Here is a 26,462-nt window from a genome sequence, read left to right as displayed (position 1 = left end):
GTTATTATAGAATGTCGACAAATTAGCGAGGTAGACATAAATCAAACAAGTAAAATAGCAAAAAACACAAATGTTAATTTAGACAAATCAGGCTTTAAACAAATAATATTCCTAATATTAGATGGAATACCTTTATAGCTGAATAACATTGAAGTGTGAACTTAAATAACAAAAATATTATGACATTACCTCAGTCGACTTCGACAAAGTACAACACAGAAGAATGGCAAAAATACTGCAGAACACAGAATTAGATGACGAGACGTGAGAATCATTGCCAATCTATACCGATATCAGAAAGCCATAATACGAATAGACCAACAACAATCGAAAGAAATACCTATAAATCGTGGAGGAAGACAAGGATGTGTGCTTTCCCCTATACTTTTTAATATGTATTCAGAAGAATTGTTTAACGAGGCATTAGAAGACGTAACTGAAGGCATATTTATTAACGGAGCGCTTATGAATATTCTTAGATACGCAGATGACACAATACTCCTTGCGGACAGCAGAGAAGGACTACAAATCTTGGGTGATCGCATTACCCAATACTGCGAAAGGTATGGAATGGCACTGAATACAAATAAAACAAAAATCATGGTGGTAAGCAAGAACAAGATTGAGGAAGACAGTGTTTATGCTAAAGGAAAACTTTTAGGCAGGGTATACAGATATCAGTACTTAGGTTGCGAACTAAATGAATAATGGGATAGAATGAGATAGCTAGAAGTGCTTTTAATAAGATGAAAGCAATATTATGCAATGGAAAACTCAACTCAATCGAAATTAGAGTATTGAGATGCTACGTGTTCTCTGTCCTGTTGTATGGATTTGAGGCCTGAACAATTACAGAGGCGACAGAGAAACAACTCATTAACTTTGAAATGTGGTGTTATCGAAGAATGTGGAAAATATCTTGAACACAACACATAACAAATGCGGAATCGCTACGAAGAATGAAAAAAGATAAAGAAATACTCAACACTATAAAGAAGAAAAAAATGAACTACTTTGGTTACATACTAAGAAACGAGAAATACGAATTGATGCGGGTGGTCATACAAGGGAAGGTGGAAGGCAAAAGATTACCGGGGAGAAGACGCACGTCCTGGCTGAAGAATCTGAGACAATGGAGTGGGAAATCGTCAATAGAACTTTTCAGAACGGCTGCAGATAGAGTCAAATGGGCCATGATGATCGCCAATGTCCTTAGAGATGGGACACGTTAAGAAGAACCTGAGTTACAACATATCACCCTGCCCCTTACTAAAGTCTCCCAAATTTTTCGGGAAGTAATCAAGGTGACTGTTTAAAAAGTAAATATTTAGGCTCATCAAATATCTGAATTTTTTAAACTTTTTCAATAGTATGTATTATATTATGGGTTTTCTGCATTTTGTAATAATTTTTTAATAACTTGCTTAAATGATGCCTATGCTTCTTTCTTATTTATTGTGGTTTCAAAATTACTTCGAACTTCATTTTTCGAATGTCGAGTCCTACAAAGACCTTCTTTAAGTTTAGCTTCTGAAATGTTTGGGAACGTTTGCTACAGATACTTGAAATAAGGTCCATCTTTAGGCAATGTCTTTACAAACTGTTTCATGAGGCCTAATTTTATATGTAGAGGGCGTAGATAATGTTTTTAGGATCTACAAGGTTTTTGCGGAGAATGTTCATCCCGCCGGATTTTAAAGACTCCCACACAGGCAGTGTGCAGGCAGGCAGGCAGGCCAGTTCTATCTGCAATAATTTCGATTCCTAGCTCTACGATCCCATTCACGCAAAAAACATTTAAATTTGGTAAAACCACCTTGTTAACCAAGAAGCATACTTGTTACTTTTAAATCACCATATATCCAATAGCAATTTTATTCAACATTATTTTTAACCAATACGTATAGATGCGCGTAAGTCTTACCATAGTGTAATAAAACATGTTTGTGTTATACGAGGTAGTTTAAAAAATAATTACGTTTTTTATTAATTTCTTAGCAAAATTAACACTCTGTACAATTGTAGAGATTTGACGTTAAAAATATATTTATACCTATTTTAAAAGAAAGTTTTAATATATCTACTATTGTCTAAAATTACTATTATACCTAAATATTAAATTTTAATATACAGGGTTGGTGAAAACTTGGAATATGTATTTTCTGAGTTTTCCTAAATGGAACACCCTTTGGTTTAGTATTGTAATCAAATATTATTTTATGATGCTTTATTATTTATTAAGCATTCCCTACACCTAACTGCTGTAATTTGCTAGTTATAGTTAAAACTATTTATAACATCGATTATAAGTATATTTTTACTTTCTATCTTTGTGTTATTGATGACTAGGTTATTTAATTTAATTTATTGTTTTGATAATATCATTAATATTACTGTATACGTCGATTAAAATTTAGTTTCTATTAAATATAAAGTTCTAGAACAGAACATGTCAATCATCTTTTGCTCTGACTATCTCAGAGTATAAAGCCTTTTTTCATTTTACTTGTGTTTGTATTACCCGTATGTTTAAAAACCGTATTACAGTAGTTCTGTGAGAACACAAACTGTGACTTCATTGATTAAAAAATTATTTTTTTTTAGAAAATTTTTGATTTGGCACATGTACTTTTTTTGGTCACTAATTCAACAGTAATATCTAATTCTAACAGAATATTCTTTATTTTAGTAACGCTGGTGAAAGAATTGACCATCAAGGTACACAATCAGTCCTCGGTATATATAATAAAATTGATAGTAAAGGATACAACGGATCAGTATTAGGCAAAAATGCAGAAGATTGCTCGTGTGTAGCACCTATTAATGATAAAATAGAGACCGAATTTCAATACAGAGATTTAAAATCCGATATTTGCCATACTTTTGACTGTAAGAACATGGAATACAATACCACTGATCAAGAAAAAATTGAAAAGAGAGACAGTGACAAGCATAAATATATTCTAGCAAATGAAACGTCTTTCACCATAACCAATCTTCGACCTTTTACGCTGTACATATTTTATTTTTCTGCCTGCAATTTTCCGATTGAACAAAAACATTGTAGCGGTGTTATACAACGGTTTACCAGAACCAAGAAAAAGCCTAACGCTGATGACGTAGAAATAATGAACGTGGAAATACAAGGGGAGGATTCCCTAAAAGTTACTTGGAGAGAACCCTCAAGTCCTAATTCTGGAATTGTCGCTTATAGGATATCTTTAAGTTATGCTAATACTGTCATAGACAACTCTTGTGAGTCCATAAGTCGCAACAAAAGACATTTGAGTACACATTCCAAAGTTTTTAACGGCCTTAGACCTGGCGAATATACAATATCCATAAGGGCAGAATCTTTAGCAGGAGAATCGGATAAAAGCAATGTCCAAACAGTAGAAATAAAGTCGGCGAATAAACACGTAGTCCTAATAGTTGTTTCTGTTATATGTTCCATATTTCTCATTTTCATCTTCGGTGTTTATATATACTTAAAGAAATTTAGAGGATCCCATTTAGATCCTCTTATCCCTACTATAAATCCAGACTACGCAGGATTTTGGTACGAGCAAGATGAATGGGAGATTGAAAGAAGAGACGTTGAGGTTATGAGAGAATTAGGTCACGGTACATTCGGCACTGTGTTCCAAGGTGTAATAAAATCTAGAAGTAATATGCCTTGCGCGATAAAGACTGTTAACGAATCGTTAAGTCTTCACGATAAAATGAAATTTCTAAATGAAGCTTCAGTCATGAAATCTTTCAGCGACTGTTATCATGTAGTTAAATTATTAGGAGTAGTATCAGTAAATCACCCCCCTCTTGTTGTGATGGAACTAATGGAGAGGGGTGATTTAAAGTCGTGTTTAAGAAGAATTAGAGATTCGTCTCAAAATCTTACATCAAACGAAATATACCGAATGGCTGTAGAAATAGCGGACGGTATGGCCTACCTAGCTGCTAAGAAATTTATCCATAGAGATTTAGCTGCTAGAAATTGTATGGTAGCTGCTGACAGAACTGTTAAAGTCGGTGATTTCGGCATGGCTAGGGACGTTTATGAGACTGATTATTATAGAAAAGATACCAAAGGTTTGTTACCCGTCCGATGGATGGCTCCTGAAAGTTTAGCTGATGGAGTATTCACTACAGACTCTGATGTCTGGAGTTTTGGAGTAGTTTTGTGGGAAATCGCAACGCTTGCTGAACAACCCTATCAAGGTAAGTAACATATTGTAACGTACGTTAAGCCCAGCTTTCTTCCCGGATACTTACCAATATCGCACCTGACTTGCACTAAACACTTTTTCCATTTTTTCAGTATCTTCCATATTTTCATCGTATGATTATGTAGTAGTCTTATGACCCTGTAGTTTGGACGTCTTTTCTCATATTTGTGCTTTATTTTTATATGGGTACATATATTGCTTCTTAATTCGTCTGGCTTTTATGTCACTTCCATAATTCTTTTGAACAATCCTGTTACCCAATGTGTCCACAAAGATAGCTTAAGGCCTTTATTTTGGATGTGAAGAATTTGAAATTCGTCATTAAAAGAATGATTATGATCTAAAAGGTGAAGTGCGTATATAGAATCTGTTTTTCTATTCTTGAAAGCAATTTTATGTTCTGCTATACGTTTGTTAAAAATTCTACCAATTTGACCGATGTAAGTTTTTGGGCAGTCGTCACAGTTAAGTTTGTATAGACCACTAAGTTTTGGCTCTTGTTTTTTTTATAGATTTGCCAAGTTATTTTTTGTTTTAAAAGCTGGTGTTATTCCTTTCTTTTTTATGTGTTTTTCTATTTTTGTTAATATCTAACCTGTATATGTAATCGAGCAGAAGGTACTGGGTTTTTTTCTCTGGTAGTGGAAATACTAATTTTAGGGCTTTCTTATGTAGTTTTTAATTTAAAATTGTATCAATTGTTTGTTCGTTGTACCCATTGTTTACTGCTATTTGCTTAATGATATTTAATTTGACTTAACTATTTAAAACTTAAATGTGGCGACTGTCCAAAAGCTTACATCGGTCAAACTGGTAGAACTTTTAACAAACGTATAGCGGTATAAAATGGCTTTCAAAAATACAAAATCAGATTCTACATACGCACTTCACCTTCTAGATCATAATCATTCTTTCAATGCCAAATCTCAAACTTTTTACATCCAAAATAAAGGTCTTAAGCTATCTTTATTAGAATCTATGGAAATTAACAAATTAAAAAATATAGACATTATTCTAAATGACCAATTTGAGACAAATAGTTCTCCCCTGCTCAACCTATTCAGTTAAAGATTATAAAGTGTAAACACATACCAAAAATAGATCACTTGAGAAACGCACTCTGCTAAAACAGCTGTAGTGATTTTTAGAATGGAACTTCAAATTGAAAAAATATCGCGCTGGAAAAATTTGCAATATCTCGTCTTCTACGGCGCATAGAATATTCCTTTTCTTTTAATAGCAGCTCGAGAAAAGAATAATTTTTCCGGTATTTGACGATTTTTTTACGAGGTTTCAGACACGTGATTGGTTGGTTTGACGTCTCGTTGCAGCTTCTCATTGGTTAGAAACTATAGAAACTAAGTGCTAACCAATGACAAGCTGCGATGACACGATACACCCACCGGTCACGTGTCTGAAATCAATCTCATCTTTTGGTCTTTGTGTCTTCCATGTCCACTTACGTTGGGTTTTTTTATAAATATATAATATTAATTATAAATTAATACTCCAAATGTGTTTATTTAAATTAAAATATGAAACGAATTATTTTTTAAGAAGTTTTTACACACTTTCTTAAAAAAGTGGTTTTCAAATAACTTTTGAAACGAATCTTTTTGTACTTTACAAGAAGAATTAATTATTATTATATATTTATATAAATAATATGCATTTATCAATAAGATTTAAATATTTCTTACGAAATCAATTTGAAGTTCCATTCTAAAAAAAAGGAACTCGGAAAGTTCTCCCCTCCACTGAATTTGGCGATATTTTACGAGTATCACCTCTTTAATGTTTTATACCGTTTTACTCCTTGTCAGTATATATAAAATTTAGATCTTCGTTTATCAACTGTTCAATTTTCAACTCTTAATGTTCATAAACAATGGAAATATGATTTTAGTAACAAAAAATTGTCATCTTGGTTCCTATTGGTCATAGAAGGTCCTTTTTTTTGTATTGATTGTGTTTTTGCACAATCTATTCGGTGAGCCTATTTACAACCGTGTCACATAAAAATATATATTAATTAAGTATATTAATGTTTATAAGCTAAAAAATAACCCAGTTTTCAAAGGTTTTTTTAAAGAATTTTGATGAAATTTTGAAATTTTTTTAATATATCATTAAATTTTAGCCTTAAAGAACTGCTAAATACTTCTAGAGTCGCTGATTGGGCAAGTACAGTGGTTTAAATAATCGCACTCCGGCATAAACAAATTAAATAATTTTCAAAGCATTTGGTCGGTCTAGCTGAGATTTAACACACTTTAATAACTTAATAATTGCCATAATTTTATGTATTTATATTACATGTTATTATGCAAAAAAACAAAGTTATTAACATTTATAAATACAATAAATAATACTGCATACTTTTTTGCAATTATCTTGGTCAATTGTTTATGTATTTTAATTTAGAAACTCGCAAATTAAAGAACTTTAAGATCTATAACTTTAATTTGAACCATTTTTCTCCAAACGTTTAAGACACGTTTTATAGTAAAAAAAATTATTTTTTCACTTTGTATGACTGTTTAAAAAAATAAAAGCAAAATCAGCTGTACGTCTTTAAGGATTTCTCATCAGCTATCCTCATATACCTTTTAAAACCTTCAAAAGCTTGTATAAGATATTTTCAGCTTTTTTTATTTACTGGTCTACTTGTTTAAATTCAATAAAAACGTATTTACAAACTCTCAAAAACAAGGTCAGTTTTGTTATCAATAATTGTTGTTAGAGTACGAGATTCAAAAATTAAAAAATAGAATGGAAAGTGGAAAGAACTACAGAAGACATATGAATCGCTAACTGCAGAAAGTCATCATGTCCAATATGTACAAATTTTGTGTATTTTATTAAAATTGTATCCAGTAGCAAAACGCAATGTTTACTACAGAAAGGAAACACGTCCGCATATTAGTATTGGCATTGCAACGCTTTCAATATTCTATGTATTTACTGCAGAAACGAAACTAGTCCAGGACAAGTTCTCTTTCTGCAGTAAACAGTTGCGGCGCTAGAACTGCGTGGCAAATATTCGAACTATCCTCACAGCTGAGTTTAGTCAGACAATATTGTGCTTTGTTTATTGATGATTGTTGTCGTCTTTACTGTGGTTAATAATTAAATTGGAATGATGACAAATATAAAAGGAACATAATAAAGAAGTCTAAAGTGGCTGGACTGGAACACGTAAACTGGGTTGGCAAAACTGTTCCAGCTAAAAAACCAGGCTCACATTTTTGGAGGTAAATATTGTTTTATTCATTGTTGTTAATTTGTACATTTTGGTTTAAATACCATTGTACTGATAATTTAATCTTGTATGTATTTCGAAGTAATATTAGGCTACTAAAACCTAACCTCAAAGTCATTTACTAATCTCCAATATCTTTTTCACTGAATTGCTGTTACAATAAAGTCTTTTGTTGTTTCAGTTGCAAATCCAATTGCCTTGAAGTTTTCACTGAAAAAGATATGATTGAAATATCCGCCAAATTACATAACATGACAACCAGAACGGAACAGGACATTTATATGAAATCTGTTATGGAAATTAGTCAGATTGCAAGGGAAAGAACCAGGTCTAGTTCGTCAACCGCGAAACCCAAGGCTTTCAGTGTGATTTATTATGTAGTACACAATGGAAAACGTACAAAAGCATGTAAAAATGGATTTATGAAAACCTATGGATACACTGCAAAGCAGTGTTACCGTTTGTCTCATCTATTGCAACTAAATGAAACACCAACTGACAAGAGAGGAAAAAACGTTCCAGGAAATGCAATACCTGGATCCGTACTGTCTAAATTAAGGGTCCATGTAGAACCATTCCTTACCAAAGTACATCACTATACAGGAAAAGAAAGAAAGTATTTTTCAGCTAATATAAATTTAAAAATCATGTACGACATGTTCATTAAAAAAGAACATAGTTTCCTTATTTCAACATTAGGAACTGGGAAAAGGCTCTCCTACAAGTTTTTTTGGACATATTTCAAGGAAAACTACCCTTCCATTGGCTTTTCCCAACCAGTTAAAGATGCATGTGTTACATGTGAGGAAATATTTAAAAATAAAAAGTCCTGTTTTGAATGAGAATACAAAGTGAACAGCTGTCGCTGAGCTAACAGTACACAAGCGTAAATCTAAAAAGTTCTATGCATCACTGAAAGAAGTGACCACGCAGTGTGTCAGTAAGCCTGAAGAAAATGTTGGCATCTGCATAGATTTTATGGCCAACATATCTCTACCTTGTATTCCTGTCCAAGATACCTATTACCTTAGACAGCTCACTATAAACGTCTTTGGTGTGCATAATCTCGCGACACGGGAATGTACAATTTTTATCTATCATGAGGGTGAAGGCAGTAAAGGCTCAAACGAAGTTTGTACTATGTTAGATTGGTACATAAAACAAAATTGGCAGTGGTGTAAAAAACCTTTACCTGTTTGGGGCAAACTAAAAATAATACTGTGATTCGCATAATGATGTACTTGTGTGAGATAAAAAAGTTTAATGAAGTCAAACTAACCTTTTCTCTTAGGGGCCACTCTTTTATGGCAAATGACAGAGATTTTGGCATCATCAGAAGAAAATTAAAGCAAGAATAACGATATTAAACTATTAATGAGGTTGAAGAGCTTATAATGAAATCATCAAAAATTTACGGCAAATTTTCTGTTATTAAAATGACTGCTGATGATTTCATTGACTTCAGTTCATGGTGGCCCCAGTTTTACAAAAAAAACCTGCCAAAGTGATAATTCGTATGGCAAAAATGTCCCAAGAAACCAAAAAAGGGCTTTTGCCATATCACAATACAGAGAAATGACTTTTTCATCAAATAATCCTAACACGGTTCAATGTAATATGAACATCGGCGGCTTCATAATGGATGAATTCAAACTACGGAATGCAGTACAGCCAATTCAGGCTCCTACTAGAAGAGGATATTCAACTGTGCTTCCAATTAACAACAAAAAAATGGAAGACATGAAGAAAACACTGGTATATTTCCCGGAAGAAAAAATGAATTTTTGGATTACGATTTTGTCATGGCCAATTACACCGGCATTTACAGCAGAAAACTAAAAACTTGAACTGAAATTTACTTCAAACTTTTAATTTATGATTTAATTGCTTTATTTCATGTATATGACATTGTTTTATTTCATTAAAATTAATTCTCATAAAATATTCTGTTTGTATATTGATTGTTTTCCTTGGAACTTCTTAAAGTTTCTTGTTTACGGCAGAAAGGCAACATGTCCTTAACACAAAAAAATTAATACCAGTAGTGTGTTTGAGTTTACTAAGTTTTTTGTCTCTCCTGAAAAATTGGCAAAACTCGACTTGTTGCTTTTCTGCAGTTAGCGATTCATATATTCCATCGACATAAAAATTGTGTTACTTACATAGTCTTCACTGTTCTAGTCTTTTCTCCAGTTCTCTCAGACTTTCCTACCAACACCAAATCATCTACATAAAGACCCATTGAAAATATTTTAAATTGAAATTTGATTGGTGATGGAATAAAATCGGCGCCAAACAGATAAAGAAATCGTTTATGTGTGCTCGTTGTTGGAATAAAACCGCCAATAGACAAATACGTAACCTCACAAATCAGATGTCGATAACGACCAATCACAGCAAATATACCTTGTTATTATCAGTGTGGTCTTAGTCTCATCTCATTCTTTTTATGAGTTTATTGCAACCGTTACTTACTCACTGGGTTTTATTTTTTTATGAAAAACTGTACTAATGGAATTTTTTCTTCTTTTCCTTTTCCAGTTTACTATGAGAAAATAGAAGTAACTGTTTATTTTAAGACAAATTATTGTCGCTAACATATTTATTCATATTTTATTTTGTAAAATTATATATATTAGTCATATTACAAATAACTGTCAGCACGTGTTGTGTTTCTTGTCACAAACCGCGATGAATTCGCGAATATAACCAACACCACGATCAAACACAGACACAATTTTCGAGAATAAATTACTTCCTATTAAAACTAATTGTTTCCCGCTGATGTCAAATTAGATCTGGCTTCGTTTTGCTAGTAAATCAACTCGTTATCAACGTTTTACGTGTATATTTTGTCGAGGTATTATTTGGAATTTAAATCGATTTAATCATTGGCTAAGTGCCACCGTTCTTAAATCTGTAATATTAAAATTTTAACATGACAATATTAGAGTCTATAAATTTTTCTAGTAAGAATTTAAGTTTCGCATTTTAACAATATACAAGTCACAAGTGTTATTTTCTTTACGACAGCTCAAAGTGTATCTGTCCATCATATCATTTGCGATATTATGTGACATTTACTTTATTTGATAACGCAATACATCGGCATTTAGTTGAAATAAAGATTTGGCTTGGTTAAGTATACATCAATCACATCATACAGAGTAGTCTCCCAACTCCTTCCATCGATCTCTTTCCTAAGCAACATACTTCCAATTTGTTTCGTCTACCCATCTCATCTGTGGTCTTTTTCTCGGTCGTCTACCTTTGTAATGTCTCCAATGTTGTATTATTGCGTTCTAACGTTGGTCTTTTTGTCTAGCAGTATGACCTTCGAAGCTCCATTGAATTTAGCAATTTTTGTTGTGATCTCCTCAACTTTTGATTTTGATCTTACCCAGTCGTTCCTCTTTTTATCTGATGGTCGTATACCTAACATTGCTCTTTCCATTGCTCTGTCTGCTGTGGCTAATTTATTTATATTTGCCTTGGTTAGGGTCCAGGTTTGTCATCCATTTTTTTCCAGTTTTTTCCAGAGTTTTCCAAACCCTGCTCATGTCAGTCTTCCTCTTCTAGTGACTTCCGCCCTTTGGTTATCTTTGTCAAGTTTTAGAATTTGGCCTAGGTAGATATATTCCTGGACTTGTTCTATCTAATTGGTCAATGTTAATTGGTTCTCCTGTAAATGTAGTCTATTTTTGAGTGTTTCTTTTCGTAATCCAAATTGATAAGATGATATCAGTTCCTTTTCTGCCATTATTGTTGGTGGCAATCATATTAAGAAGAGGTTCACAAGGTATTTTTTATACCTTCTCTTCCAGGCAGGTCGAAAATCTCTTGCTTTGTAATTTTCTTGTAGAACTTTAGTCACGACCTGCGATGGTTAATATATGGTTTCATTTTGTTAAAATTTAATCTTCTGTATTGTTGTCGCTTGTACAATACCTTTTGTAAACTTATGGCCAAAAATAAATATTGGTTTTTATATCTTGGTCACGTCGGAATTTGTAGATATTAATTGTTTAGAATTAAATGTATGTTTGTTATCTGCTTGAATTTACTTGTGTTAAATGGAGCTTTGTTTAGCCTTTTTGCTTCTTATTTGTCTATCATAATATATATATATATATATATATATATATATATATATATATATATATATATATATATATATTATATATATATATATATATATATATTATATATATATATATATATATATATATATATATATATATATATATTATATATAAAAAAACTTTTGGTATTATCCTTGAAATGAGTTGTTTTGAAATAAATTTTAAAAGTATGCATCAAACTTGTATTTGAGTCACCAGTAGCTAAATATCGTAGGGTTAACATTAACCTTTCTGTTGGCGGTATCGCTTCTCCAAACTTTGTATCTTCTTTCTTCTATCAAAATCAGTAGACTTCGTTCTACAAAATTTTTGAAAAAGCCCATATTCCATTTCAGCTTTTAGATCATTAAATAAGTCTATCCCTACTTCTATATCCCTATACCGACTTCTGCTTTTGAACAATTATGTTGCCCACCAGCGCCGTTTTCATCGTTTTTTGGGGAGGTCTTTCACTTCTTCGACCTCCGCCTCACTAATAATAATATACATCGCACTTGCAATAATTATATCCTCACCCGATGTCAGTTTTACAATTTACATAAAATAAATAACTGCCGCGTCAAGAACCGCTAAAAATACCCGCGAAACTGATCGAATGACTGCAAACGAATTCGTTTGCTGTAATGTGTACGAAAAACCAAATTTTCCATCGAACATCAAAAACATCGAACGAATTCGGTCGAAGGGCTTCGGTCACATGCGTTCGCCAGATGTGTACGCGCCTTAAGGTGAATGGGAGAAACTAACGAGTTTGAAAGTATATATTGAAAGTATATATGCATACTTTCTTTCTGGTGGCCTCGTATGTTATGTAGAGGTCATCGCATGTGCAGAAAGCAACAGTTGTAGGTTCATATTCTTGTTCTAAACATATTCTAAAGTTCTGTCTCTTGAAAATATAAATGTTATATTTACATGGGTGTTAATTATTGGTATGACTTTTAGGTTATTCCAATGGACAAGTATTACAATTTGTGATATCCAAAGGCCGTCTAACACGACCTGAAGAATGCTCGGATTTCCTTTACGAGCTCATGAGAAAGTGCTGGTCATGGCGACCTAATGACCGACCATCGTTTTGGGACCTAGTCGATCTTCTGGAAGATAGAGTAAGTATTTTAAAAATAATATACGAGTACTTTAAAAAGTAGCAAATTATTTATTACTTCACGGACCAGTGTTTAATATTGTCACTTCAATATTATAACTTCACACAGTTAGATAATGTTCGAATTAGGATATCATAAGTATAATAAATGCAAGTAGAAAATAGAAATTTGAACAAATCTTCTAGAAAATCTTGTGTGAAGTGCGGAGCGTTTGTCTGCAAAAACCACATGAAAGAAACCTGCAATGATTGTTTGACTGACTAAAAATGTGGTGTTTTCTGTAGTCTCTAAGTCATACAATTTTTTAACATTACTTTTATTTATGTGAATTTGGGTGACCTTGTTTGGGTGAAGTATTGTTAGGTACAACAATTCTTCTTTTGTCAAATTTACACTAAAGTTCTTATTAAAGCAAAATAATTTTAATGGTTAATAAAAATTTTAAAATGTATGGAGTAGTCTTTTTATTGTCTAGTAAAAAAATAAGTAAACCTTTTGTTATAAAAACTGGTCAGTATCATTAACAATAATTCAACAAATATACCTAAAGCAGTATTATTGAAACTATGAAACTTTTATGTTTAATAATATAAATAAAATGGTCTACGATCGTAGACCGCGTGACCAAACGTCTCTTAGTTTACCACGTGCCTAACGGAGAGTTAGCTAATATTAAAATGACATCTCTTATGGCAGTAATAAAAATTATTGATGACAAGACTTACTGTCAGTCAAAAGCTAAATAAGACTTTACGTATTTTGACAGTGGCGTTATTAAAACCTAAATTACATAAATTAAACAACAGCAAAAACAGTGGAGAAGATATCTTGGTTTGTTAGAAAAATAATAACGGACACAGAATTTTACGGTTTCTATCTACACCATTTTTTAGTAAAAAGAATAGGGCACTGAAAAAAAGCCGTAAAAATGTATATTATCCCGTTCTTCTGATCGTAAACTATTTTTTTAAACTCTATATGTATTAAAATTTGTGGAAATGTGTTATTCTCTTTGTATCTGATTAACTGGTATATTACTGGAATAGTTTTATTCAAAATATTAAGTTGATGATTCGTACGAAACTGTCAATGATCGTTAATTATACGCTATTTTATATATCGAAATGCTACTTTTGAAATTACGTTTTAGGTTAGCGAAGATTTCAAATTAGTGGCTTTCGTCCACAGTCGAGAAGCCTCCATGTACAGCCGACAGAGGGTAGAAAATGCTCCAGCTTTAGCTATAGAGGCAGCCCAAGAACTTCTTTGTCAGTATAACGCCGAAGAAGAGGAAGTTAGGTTGCGTGTCGGTGGAGTTCCTCGACGACCCAGTTACCTGCAAACTTCTTTGAATCAAAGAAGATTTTCACAGACTGATGATGACTTTTACTAAGTAAAGGTATATATTAACTTCATAGTACTAGATACATTTAAATTTCGTTGTCTTTGGTGTTACCTGCAAACTTCTTTGAATCAAAGAAGATTTTCACAGACTGATGATGACTTTTACTAAGTAAAGGTATATATTAACTTCATAGTACTAGATACATTTAAATTTCGTTGTCTTTGGTGTTTTTTTGTAATATTGTCAAACATCACCATTTCAATTTTTCCATCAACATTTACTTATTCTTAATTCTCTTGTATTTTTAGATTTAGATTAGTCTTATTTTTTACGAAATTTTCCTGAAGAATAGTGTCCTTGAATAATTACAGGATTATAAGTTGCCTCTTATCCCATATTTATTTTTAAGTCACGATATTTTTGCTAACGTATTCGCCACTCCATTATCTTCAAGCTTGATATGATAATTTTGGGCACGATATTTCTTTTACCATGTTACAGGTTTTTTGTCTTTCTTACATTAAAGTATTTAACATAAATAAATATAGACCTTTTTGAATGATGCCTTATGTTTAATTCATTTTGTTCTTCTTCTAGTTCCATAACCGTTATTGATCGTTGGATATCATGTTGGCTACCATATTCGCTATCGTGACTTTATTGACAGCAGCTCTAAATAACGATGTAGTTGATTTTCCATACCATTGCCTTAGATTTTTCAGCCATGATGTTCTTCTTCTACCACCTTGGACCACGATTACCTTGGATCTTTCCCTGAATGATCAGATGTAAAAGATCATATTTTTCAGGGTGTCTCATAATGTAACCGAAGTATTCCAGCTTGCGTTTCTTTATTATATTGACCAGTTGTGTTGTTTGGTTCAGCCGTCTAAGGACCTCCTCATTTCTAACTCTGTCGACCCAGCTTATTTTCAGTAGTCGTCTGTATACCCACATCTCAAAGGCTGTCAAGCGTCTAAGGATAGCCTCAGTTAGGGTCCACGCTTCCACTCCATACAGCAGGACAGGAAAGATGTAGCAAGATGTCATTCGAACTCTAAGGTCAATGCTAAAATCGTGACTGCAAAGAACGTTTCTCATTTTTACAAAGGAAGCTCGGGCTTGTTCTATTCGGCTTTTAATTTCTGCGGTTGGATCCCAGCTCTCATTGATATTACTGCCGAGATACACGAGTTTCTCTACTCTGTCCAGTGTGGCATCTCCGACTTTTATACCGTCATCCTGTATATAATTTTGTTTAATTTAATCTAATTCATTACTTAATTAAAACCCATTAAATCAAAAGTACACAAGTACAAAAGTACTTCTTTCAGATCTACTAATAATCTGAATTAGCAATCCATATTCTATACTGAACTTAAACACATTAAAATTAATTTCTCGTAATCGAGATCCTAAACATTTATTTTCCACTGAACTTTCCATTTTAATTTCAAAATATACTCTTTCTGTTTCAAAGAAATATTTAAATACTTGACAACATTGCAGTTAATTCAACGTTAAGAGCTCGATCTCTTTCGCTTGACGGCCATATGAAGAAATGAAATATGTAATACTACAAAATTTCGTCAATGCACAACAAGCCACTTCTCGTTTATCGTACTATATAATTATTTTCTATTTTATATAATATTTTTAATTTCTATAGAGATGTGTTATTATTTAAAGTATTTTTCATTTCTTTGTGGCCTCTTCTTGCAGTGGTCGACATTCACCTTACTAATATTTTCTTTTATTTTTCAGGGCGTCTATCGAAGTGAATACCCGCATATCTTAAATTTAACTACATATATGTTCCATATATTAACTAAATGTGATATCTACATGTTAGTCATTAATATATCTAATGTAAAAATAAAATAAGATGTTATATTATATAAGGATGTTGATTCTGTATGTAAAGCGTTTTAGATTTACTTTATATAAATATTTTATATATTTCTATATGTATAAAAATCGTTCTTAACAAACAAGAAATCTGAAAGTTACAACGATCCTAAAAAAAATTGAATTTTTAAATATAAAATACACTGCTCCAAAAGATTATTACGTGGATTGGGTTTTTCTCACTCTTTAAACAGAACACCCTAAAAATAAAAAATCATTGATGTTTAAAATTAATTATTTTTTATTGATATTCCAGCTATTCACTGCATCTAAGAGAAAAACTCACTCATTTGCAACTGCACGATTGTCAAAAGATTTTGAGCTATATACCCTTGTAGTACATAATATATGTAAGTTATATCACTAATTACTTGTTTAAAAAAGAACTTTATTTGTTACAATTGAAATTGTACAATATTAAATTCACAAAGAGTATGAAACCTACGTCATTATTTTCTTCTTAGATGAGAAAAGCTGCAAATGTTTGAATTTTAGAGATGTATGCCTAGGCTATGACGAACGCGTGATTGGGTTGATTTCATTTCAATCTTGAGCGACATTTGATTGATTGAGGATTTGGGAACGTTTTGGGGTTTTATTTAGCAAACGCATATAACCTAGTTCTGCATATGACATTACGTGAAAGAGGTATCATTGTGCAATGATATATAAGTACAGAAAACCACTTTTCCCCATGGATTATTGCCTTATTTTCCGACAATGTTCAGTAAGATTGCGAGAAGAAGTAAAATTTTCAATGTAAGTATTCTAACGAGTACGTGTCTCTAGGATGGCAAATCATTTTGAGACCAAGTTTTAATATCTCATATTCGAATATATATTTCTTGCCTAAGAAGGAGCTCGTGTAATTTAATGAAGGAATATCGACTAGGTTATGCACTCGTGCTGATGGATAGTATCTCATCTTTCTGAGGATCTTTCTTCTCCGGAGTTAGGATCTTGTTTTCTTATGAAAAATTGTTGTTCTCAGTCACAGTACAGTGCTCGATAGCTAGGAAGAGTCAACTTAGATTTTCATTTGCTTACCATCCCAACCCGAATGATGCTGACACCGATTACGATACGATGATTTGTTAAGAATATTACTTATCAATGAGTTCTCGGCAACCTTCGGTAAAACTAAAGATAAGCTGTGTCTGTTCTTTCTAATCAAACATTACTATAATTGAGATAAACTTGTAATATGGTAAAGTTCCACTTTAGCAGTTAGCTCTTGATGGAATATCATACCTACTGAGTCATGCCTCCAGAAAGATGTTTAAGAGTTTCTTGGGCTTAACATCTGAGTTACTGAATATGTATGTATTTTTATTGCCAAGCAAAGGTGGTGGTTCTGTGTATTTGTGAGAAGTTATTAATTTCATGTTTTTCTTACAACATGTTTCTATTGTCGACTGTTTTTTTTTTCAGCGAAACTTAAGTTTATGATATTGCTTTCTCATACTTTCTTTACTTCATCATCATCACGTAGCGCTACAACCCTGGGTGGGTCTTGGCTGACTGTACAACTTTTTTCCAATTTGAACGGTCTTCCATCAACCTAGGGTCAAATGGAATGTTCATTGTCCGAAGATCTGCTTGGATGTTATCTCTCCATCGCATTCTGGGACGTTCGAGTTGTCTTTTGCCTGTGGGAATCTCCTCCCATACCAGTTTTGCAAGTCTCTCGTTATGCAGTCTGTGCACGTGGCCTGCCCATCTTAGTCGCTGTGATTTAATTTCTTGGGCAATATCGGCGTCATTGTAAAGTGCTTTTAATTCTATATTGGTTCTGATCTTATACTGGTTTGTGGTGATGTCATGGTGAGGTGTTGTTGTTCATAGTTTCTTTTCTTTGTGCGTATTATTTTTCTTGTTTCTTTTCGACAGTCGTCATATTCTTTTTTACTTTGGTCTGTTTGCAGTTGTATCCAAGTCTTCCTTACTGTTTGTCCTTTTTCCAGCTGTTTCCGACATTCCTCGTCATACCATGATTTTGCCCTCTTCTGCCTACTCCTTCCAAAGATCTTGTACGCTCGCTTGGTTATTTCGGCAGTCGTTTCCCATAGCTGTTCTATATCATTGTATTCTCCTTCAGAGTTCAAGATTTGTTCAAGTTGTTCTCTATAGTTTTGTTGTTTCTCTGTATTGTACATTTCGTTCATGTTCCATTGTGGGTTTATTGTTGTTTTATTGTATTTGTGGCTAGATATTCTGGATTTGACTTTTGCTCTGACTAATTAATGATCTGTGTCTCCATCTATTCCTCTCAGGCTTCTTACGTCTAAAATACTGTTCCCATGACGGGCATCTACAATGATGTGGTCAATTTGGTTGCGCGTAATATGGTCGTTTGAGACCCAGGTTTGCTTATGGATGTCTTTATGCGGAAACATGGTTGACTTTATTAGACTTTCTTTACTTTCTGCATAATTAAGTTCGCTTACAAATTTTTGATGAATTTTCTTAATTAAATCTTAAAATTATATATCTGTCCCCGTAAGATACCTTGATCACATCCATCTATAAACTTGTAATTTTGAGAACTTTTTTTGTCGTTTATTAGGTGTGGATAATCCAAGGGTTTCTGCATTTTCAACCTCACGACCCTCTTTAACGATTTTTTTGACGCTGGATAAACTGACACCTATAAACATTTAATATTATATAAACTTTTTTCTGCTATTCGATTGTTTCATATCTTTGCATAACAACATCTCTTTTTATTTTTGATTTATAACAAAAAAATTGTAATCTAAGTTTGCAAAACATATTTTTTATAATAACATATATAACATATTTTTTATAACATAAATATATCGTCAATTTACCTGTCAAAGCTTGTACTTTGGATAACTCAATAAGAAGTATATGTCCTTCTAATTCCTGTTAAGTAAATTTTAAAAGAGTATATTATTTTAATAGCTTGTGCACTCAGAATCCGATTTTTTACGGCACTTACGTTATTCGTTTTTAAAAAAATTATTTCAGTTCTTGTTTTTTTAAATGAAAACTCAATTACGAAGTTATCTGGCAACGTTGCAAACTGACTAAAATTGGTGTCCAATGCTAACTAAATGGATTTTTACGCTTCGCTCAGTTTCAGACAACTGAAGACTCATTCCTCGATATACCGGAGAGAATGACCTTGAAGTTGCAGCTATTTGTGTCCATCGATACAGTAGTTATGATATGCTATATTTAAACATTGGGAGATAAAATACAAAAATACAAATATTTTTTATACGGTACTACTGAGAGTCCATTTGAATTTTCTTGAATGAAGGGTATGTTACAAGAGAATCATGTATTAATTTCATTTAATCGCCGTTTTTGAGCTTGTTTTAAGTTTGTTTTGTTTAAGTAGGTACTAGCTTTCTTAATGATAATCGATAGTTGAATTAACTAGTAAATCAAACATTTAGTGCTATGTAAAAAAATTGTTTTGTGCGTATTCGCAAAAAAAATATTGGAGCAGTGTATATTTTTGAAACAAGAGTGACAAAAACTTATTTTGCATTAGAAAAATAAGAGTAATTGAAAATGTATAGTTAGTAATGCTTAACATTTCATTGAACTCAGGTAAAATGACTGAAAAATTAGTATAAGTTACTTTTTTATGTTTGAACAAATTTATACGTTTACTTTAAGTCATTAATATTATTGTTTAAGTAATATTTCTGTAATATACTTTGTTAACAGTTATTTTGTTTGAAATAGAGGTGAATATCTGTTTTTCAACAAATATTGCTCACTATTTAATGTTGCTCATATTGCGACAAAAATTTGATATTCATGGCTTCTTAGCATGTTTTATTTCATACGTTATTAGCAACTTTAGCAGTTTCTTTCCATTCCAGCTTTAAACTTTTAATTATAACTTGAACATGTAAATGTCAATTATTAATATATAATTAATAAATCATTAATATTTTCATACAAAAAGTGTTTCATGGAATTGTGTCACAATTCCATGAAACTCCAAAACACAAGATCAAAAGTTGCGAAAAAGAATAAAAATTTGCCATATTGATAGTTTCTTTTTATCTAAAGATCAAAATCTCAAAATACCGCCCATATAGTTAAAAAGAAACATATTATTAGTTTAGATATCGAGCAAGTAACGTTTAACCCAGCAAACATGTTGTTACGTAAAATGATCCTTTTATATGCAGTAACGTAAAGTGATTTCTTTAGTGAAATTTTCCATTGCCTAGATATCTTTTAATAAATTATTGAATTATTTGTTTCCAGTGTACCTAAAAATCACGTTATTTTACCCTTTGTCAAAGGTTTATGTATTTAAGTACATGTTTATGCATGTTTGGAGTAATTACATTTAAATTTAATATACCTAATCAAATATATTGAAATTGAAATTAAAAAATATGTTACAATACGGTACAAAAGATACGGTTTTAAGTGGTAGCAATTTCGTTATACATAACAGAAACCATCATTGTTGCCTATATCAAATATGGTGAAGTTGAATGTAGCATACTTACTTTTATAATAAAAATCGCTTACGTTCGATTGGGGAGTCGCTAAAACTTTTTTTAGATCGAAACATGCAACGCAGATAGTCTTATCAGTCAAGGCGAGTTCTTTGTCACTGTTTTTCATATTTCTAACCACTATTGTATTGGCTAAATGACGTTCATAGTTCTCCTGTAAGTACACCTTGCCAGTTTCATCAGCTAGGTTACAGACTGAGCAAACATCGCACTGATCTTTCTTTGGTCTAAAGAAACTGATATTAAATTCAGTGTTAAAAATGTCTCTATACTAGCGATGCGTACCAAGTTGTCCAATACTGTTTTCATCGCTATAAAATTCCGTATTTAGTTTATACATTTTGTGAATGCTTAAAACCTCCTCAAGATACATCGTCTTAGAATTCTTCCGAATATAATGTAAGGGTACCAACAGAAATAATTTTATGTGCTTTCTAATAGTTTCTGCAATATTTGGAGTAAGTCTATGCAGTCGTACTTTATGTTGTTCACGTTAATCTGATTATAAAACCCCAGTTTCCTTTCTTGTAGCTAATGCTGTATTTACCCAAGTTTGTGAAATACCAAGAGTTTTTAAAAACATATTTTTACAAATTTGGTTTTCTTCGACACCAGCAGAAACAGTACTTTGTTTTTTCTCAATCTGTGTCACATCTGCACAATAAAGTCTTATTGCCTTGTATGATCTTGCAAGTTCCAAAAGTCTTATGTCTCATTTCTTCATCTATTTTTGTGGTACACTTAAGCCTACATATTTGTTATCAAGGTTCGCCTATTTTTCTTGCCTTAACCAGTTTCCCTGTCGATTTGTATATTCCAACCCACGACCTAGACCTGTTTTAGATTTTACACAATCCATTCTTCTTCTTTTCTTTCTCGTTTTCTACCCAGTTTAACTCTAGTATTACTTTTCTTGTTCTTCTTACTCTTACTCTTATTTATTCCTCATTTTCTTTATATTATCATATGTAATTTTCTTATTATTATCTTTTAAAGGTAAATAATCTGGATCATTATCTGAGCTTGCATGAAAAGGGTCTTCAGTATCAATTTCAAAATTTTCGTTAACTGTTTTTTCGCTTCTTTTCTGAAAACAAAAGGCGATTCATCTTACATTACCTATGTATCTTTAGTTATTTATATTATACCAAACCTATAGACGTTTCGATATTAGCAACTATAACTTCTCTGGTCGTATTTAGCCTTATAACCTTATAACCTTATCACAAATTGTTTCTAAAAAAAGAAATAAATACATATTAAAAATATACTAACCTCTTGAACAATACGCTTATTGAGAATCTGTTTCTCGCTTGTTAGCTGTCCTTACTAAATTTACTATGAATTTACCTCTCGAGTACATCCTGGATACTTATTTAAGTTTATACAAATGCACCCTCTATTCACACGTATTATTTTTGATAACAATTTATAGGCTGTACAACTTTTATACATAAGCACTGCTGTTCATGTACGCGTACTTTACTTAACCTCAAAATGCGAAAACTGTATTAACTCACGAAACAACGACGTTTCCGTTCGGAATGCTGAGGAAGACTACACTAACTTAAGATAGGACAGTTTTCGTTGGAAAATGTAGAGATAAGTAATTACAATATTGAAGTGCAAAATTGATTTCCTAAACAACATTGGTTCGTTGAAAGATATCACGGTAATCTAATTCTTCAGGGGTGTAAGTCAAAAACGCCAAAAATTGAGTTAGTACAGTCTTCTCTGGACGAGTCGGTTTGCTCTAATAAACCCCAAAAGTTTTGTATCACCAAAAACTATGCTCGTTTTGATAATTGATTTTCTCGTGAACGGATTCCCCTATTTTTTTATGTTGACGAATAAGTGTAATAAATTTAATACTGATATGGATGTATATGCATGCCTAAATGACATTTGTTGAAAATGTACGTGGAGATCGTCTAATTTTTATACAGTAAAGGCAACCCTATTTGCTGGGTTACACTGATTATACCTCTTTTTATGCACGAGAGAGTAATAAAAATAAATCATCATATTTTAAGGTAAATATTCTTTAAAATCCAGGTGCTACTTTTTCTAAAATTATTCAGAGGTCCACTGCATAAAATGTAATATGAAGCTTATTAGTTTAAATAAAATAGTTTGAAAGAGCTCACCAAAATAGAAACAACGCTGTAGAAATTTATACATAAACAATTCGCCTAATAATACATGATTGTTAACAAAATGGTTGATTTAATTGTGCCTAAAAAAAGATACCATAAAGTACAGTGAGCACAGAATAATAAATCCACACAATTTGTTTTTATGAAAGGTCTTGGAAGAAAACATTCACTATTCTCTATGCAAGTGCTTTTTCAACGTTACAATGATGTGAATTGTAGTGTATATTGGTAAAAGACTGTATGATTTGTACACACTTCTAAACAATGACAACTTTAAGGTTTTGAATAGAAATCCTTTAAACAGGTGAGTTAAAAACTTAAAGCCACATTATCTAATCACAAAAATTTCCTACTTGCATATAACATTAAAGAGAAATCCTTAATTTTGTCAATTCCTCTACTACCAAGATTATATGGTTTACCAAAAATTCGTAAACCTGATGTTCCTATGACACCAGTAGTTAGTTTCTACAACACGCCAGTTGTAAAATTGTTCAAATTTATAACTCCATTTTACAATCTTCACTGTCTTTCCAACCTACTTATTCTGTCAAAATTCTGCCGACTTAATAAATAGATTGTCAGTCTTAAATTTACCCCGAAGCCATAGAATAATAAACAATCAGAATGCCCACTTTGCTTGAAAAAATAAGTACGCGCATCTCGTTCGCTCAGACGGAATCAGCCATGTTTTAAACGGAACCAGTGCTGTTCAGTGACAGAAATCTGGAGTGCATAGAAAAATTAACCAGGTTTAATTTATTTACGGCAACTATAGACATAATATGCACTATTTTATTCGTACTTTAAGTTGAAGAATAGATTCAATTATTTCAAATATACTAAATTATTAAGTCCCTTAGAATAAACAAAAATTTTTTTGAATGAGATATTTGAAATTAAAAATCACACTAAATTTTCTCTTTTTTTTCACCCCTGTAACTTATTAAAATAAACATTATAGAAGTTTTCAGGAACTTTCGGCCCTCGGTAATAATGTATTCTTTCATTCTGCGTTTAAATTTTTCAAAAATACTTTTTAGGATTCGAAAAAAATGAATGCATTTAAAAAGCATTGGCCCGAAATTTTGCGCCTACGCTCTTATTAAAAGAATGATATAAGAAAATTGTATGAGGATCTTCAAAAATTAAGATCCGATGCAAGCTGATCTTGTGCCTCAGAGCGCGCTATTAAAATATCGATATCTTGGCCAAAAATTTTAAGAACATTTTCCCAAGCTCAAATTGAGTTCTTCTATAATTACTGTTAATCAAGTATAAATAATGTTTATTGCTCAAATTTGCTTTGAAACCCTTATAAACAAATTAATTTACAAATTTTTAAAGAAAATTCAAACGAGTATCACTTTATTTCAATCAACGCTTTAATACAAATAAAGATAAAGTACCTACTTGAACAAATTTTTTTTTAAAGTCGTTAAATAAAGCTTTAAGGCTGTTTTATCGGTGCACCAAAACCTAGGGACAGTGTTTTCTCTGTTATTTACTAACAAAATGTCTCGAAATTTGGACACGTTATTCGAAATTATGTTGCCTTTAAACTGATGGTTTTACTTTTTTTATTTTTTTGAAACTTCTGTTGAAAAATTGGAATATACTGTTTAACGCTCTATTATAACCAAACTTTTTACGCTCATCACTCGAAAGAGTTTTTTTTTCTGTAATCGTTGATTTTTGTTTCACCTTTCTGTGTCCAGTAATAGTCGAGAAAAGCGTGTTCCAATTTTAAAGAAAATTGCTAAAAAATACTGAAATCTAATAGTGAAACGTGTTACTCATCATTGGGCTTAGTTTCATCGTTATCGCCTTCGTGACGTCAAATCTCATGAACGTACGGTCAGTTAGTTCGTGTTAAAACTAATTTGAATGGAGAATAATGTATTTGTTGTCATTAAACTACCCGTCGGCCGGCGGCACTGAGTAGAGATGGTCTCGCGTAAGCAGTGTAGAAAAGTAAGTGATACGCCCATTTCAAATCGCAGTGTACTTGAACTGCTAAAACAGCCTTAAAATGAGACTTTGTAAAGCTCATTTGAATGCGTAGAATCAAAGTTACCTTCTAAAAATACTTATTTTGCAATCATTTTGTACTAATTTTACAATATCTCGATTTCAAATTATTGGATTAAAGTTTAACGCTATTTTCTTTGTTTTTTTTTTTTTCAAGAAACAAAATTTTATTTTAAAAAAAAATTTTTTTCTCTTAATTTACGAGCTAGAGAGAGCCTCATAAACAATTAAATTGTTTTTAACAACTATTTGACCACTCTGATCGAAATCCACCCTCGAAATTCATAATCAGCAGCCAAAATATATAAAAAACTTAGGTGGGTCCATCAGAATTGAAAACGTCACGGTGACCTAGCTAGGCCCTAGACTATTGTTATATTATCAGAAGTCAGTACTTTATGATTTATTGAAATTATATAATTTTTCCAATGTTCCAGGCTTATCTATAAAAGTTTTTATTTCTTTCGGCACTCAAATCTATTAGAGGCTTTTCTACAGTACTGCTATTTTTATGTTAATTTGTATTATGTATGTTTAAAAGTATTTATTATTAGGGTTATTACTTTCTCGTGCATAAATATAAATTTTATAGTGACATCACCTAAATATTCTAGTTCTAGAAACTTTAAAAATCTATTAAGTGTTATTATATTACCATTTATATTATCTCATAATCTGCAAATATTCATATTGAACATTTTTAGGTTTCATGTTACCATTGTGTAGTAACGCAAAAGGCTCTGTTGACAGCCAAAATAAAATGATGTTAAAGATTTCTTGTTCACATTATAGAATGAAACCAAATGTCCAAAATACATTTATATGTATTTGTTAGTATTAAGTGCTTTACGCCACCGAGGATGGGACCAACGCAAGAGTTACTTTGTTTATTTTAACCACAAATTATTAAAATGTTTCTATGCACAACTGAATTATTTGTGTGTTTTGAACTCTTAAATCCACCTGTTAAGTCTTGTGTCTGTTGTAGATAAGAATTGGTATCATTATTGTATACTCTCATACTTTAACTAAGTATGACTTAAGTCCAGCAAATAAAAAATGAAATGACTTTTGAGCGTGATCACTTACGTTTATCGTATCGTCTAGCTGCTAACGGAGAAAGGATCCGTATATGGTCAGTATATTTTTAGTTTTCTGAGAGTTATAAGTACATTGTGTGTTAGAAGTATACAGGTGCCATTGTGTTTAACGATATATTGCTTTTGTTAAATATTGTTTAATTAACTAAAAATAGAAGAAACTATCTGTCATATTGTATTTACTGTAAGCCAGTCTGGTGATTTCCAGATGCCTTTATGTATATCTTTTCGAGCGAAGTAAAAATTATACAATCGATTAAAAGCGTTTACTTTGTATTCCAGTTCTTCTTTTTTGGTTGAATTTTCGGTTGAGTTTACCGAAAGTACAAGCTGATCATAGCCGCAAATGTCAAACATGGAACAAAAAATTTCAGTTTAGCAGTGTTGGCATGTTTTTATAATGCGTATGTTGTATGCTTCAAATATAAAAAGATAAGGCTTTAGAAAAGTACCTACATTTTGTTTATATTATGTTATGAATTCTGCAATTTTTGATTTATATAAAACAAGAATTAGTAAATATTTGTTTCTTTTGAGATTAATTGCAATTAATTATTAGATTTTTTTTTTGGCAATTACCCTTTGATAGATTAGGGATAGATTTGGCAATCGTCAAATCAACAGTTGACAGATTGACACAGATGTTTGAAATTAATCTCGAGAGAGACA

General features: G+C 31.8%; 1 protein-coding gene across 1 annotated transcript in view; it reads left to right on the top strand.

Moving 5' to 3' along the window:
- LOC140437473 (insulin receptor-like) overlaps nt 1-21,690 on the top strand; it is a 468,993-nt gene extending 447,303 nt beyond the window's left edge. The window contains exons 7-10 of the mRNA XM_072527022.1: nt 2,690-4,218; nt 12,576-12,739; nt 13,890-14,138; nt 15,849-21,690. Of these exons, the coding sequence (XP_072383123.1) occupies nt 2,690-4,218; nt 12,576-12,739; nt 13,890-14,132 (1,936 nt within the window). The 3' untranslated portion in view covers nt 14,133-14,138; nt 15,849-21,690. The remainder of the gene's footprint in view (nt 1-2,689; nt 4,219-12,575; nt 12,740-13,889; nt 14,139-15,848) is intronic.
- The last annotated feature ends 4,772 nt before the right edge of the window (nt 21,691-26,462 follow it).

The sequence above is a fragment of the Diabrotica undecimpunctata genome, chromosome 3 (genome assembly GCF_040954645.1).
Source record: "Diabrotica undecimpunctata isolate CICGRU chromosome 3, icDiaUnde3, whole genome shotgun sequence".
Classification (NCBI taxonomy): domain Eukaryota; kingdom Metazoa; phylum Arthropoda; class Insecta; order Coleoptera; family Chrysomelidae; genus Diabrotica; species Diabrotica undecimpunctata.
The sequence above is the reverse complement of the archived record's forward strand: the minus strand, read 5'-3'. Positions and strand labels throughout refer to the sequence as shown.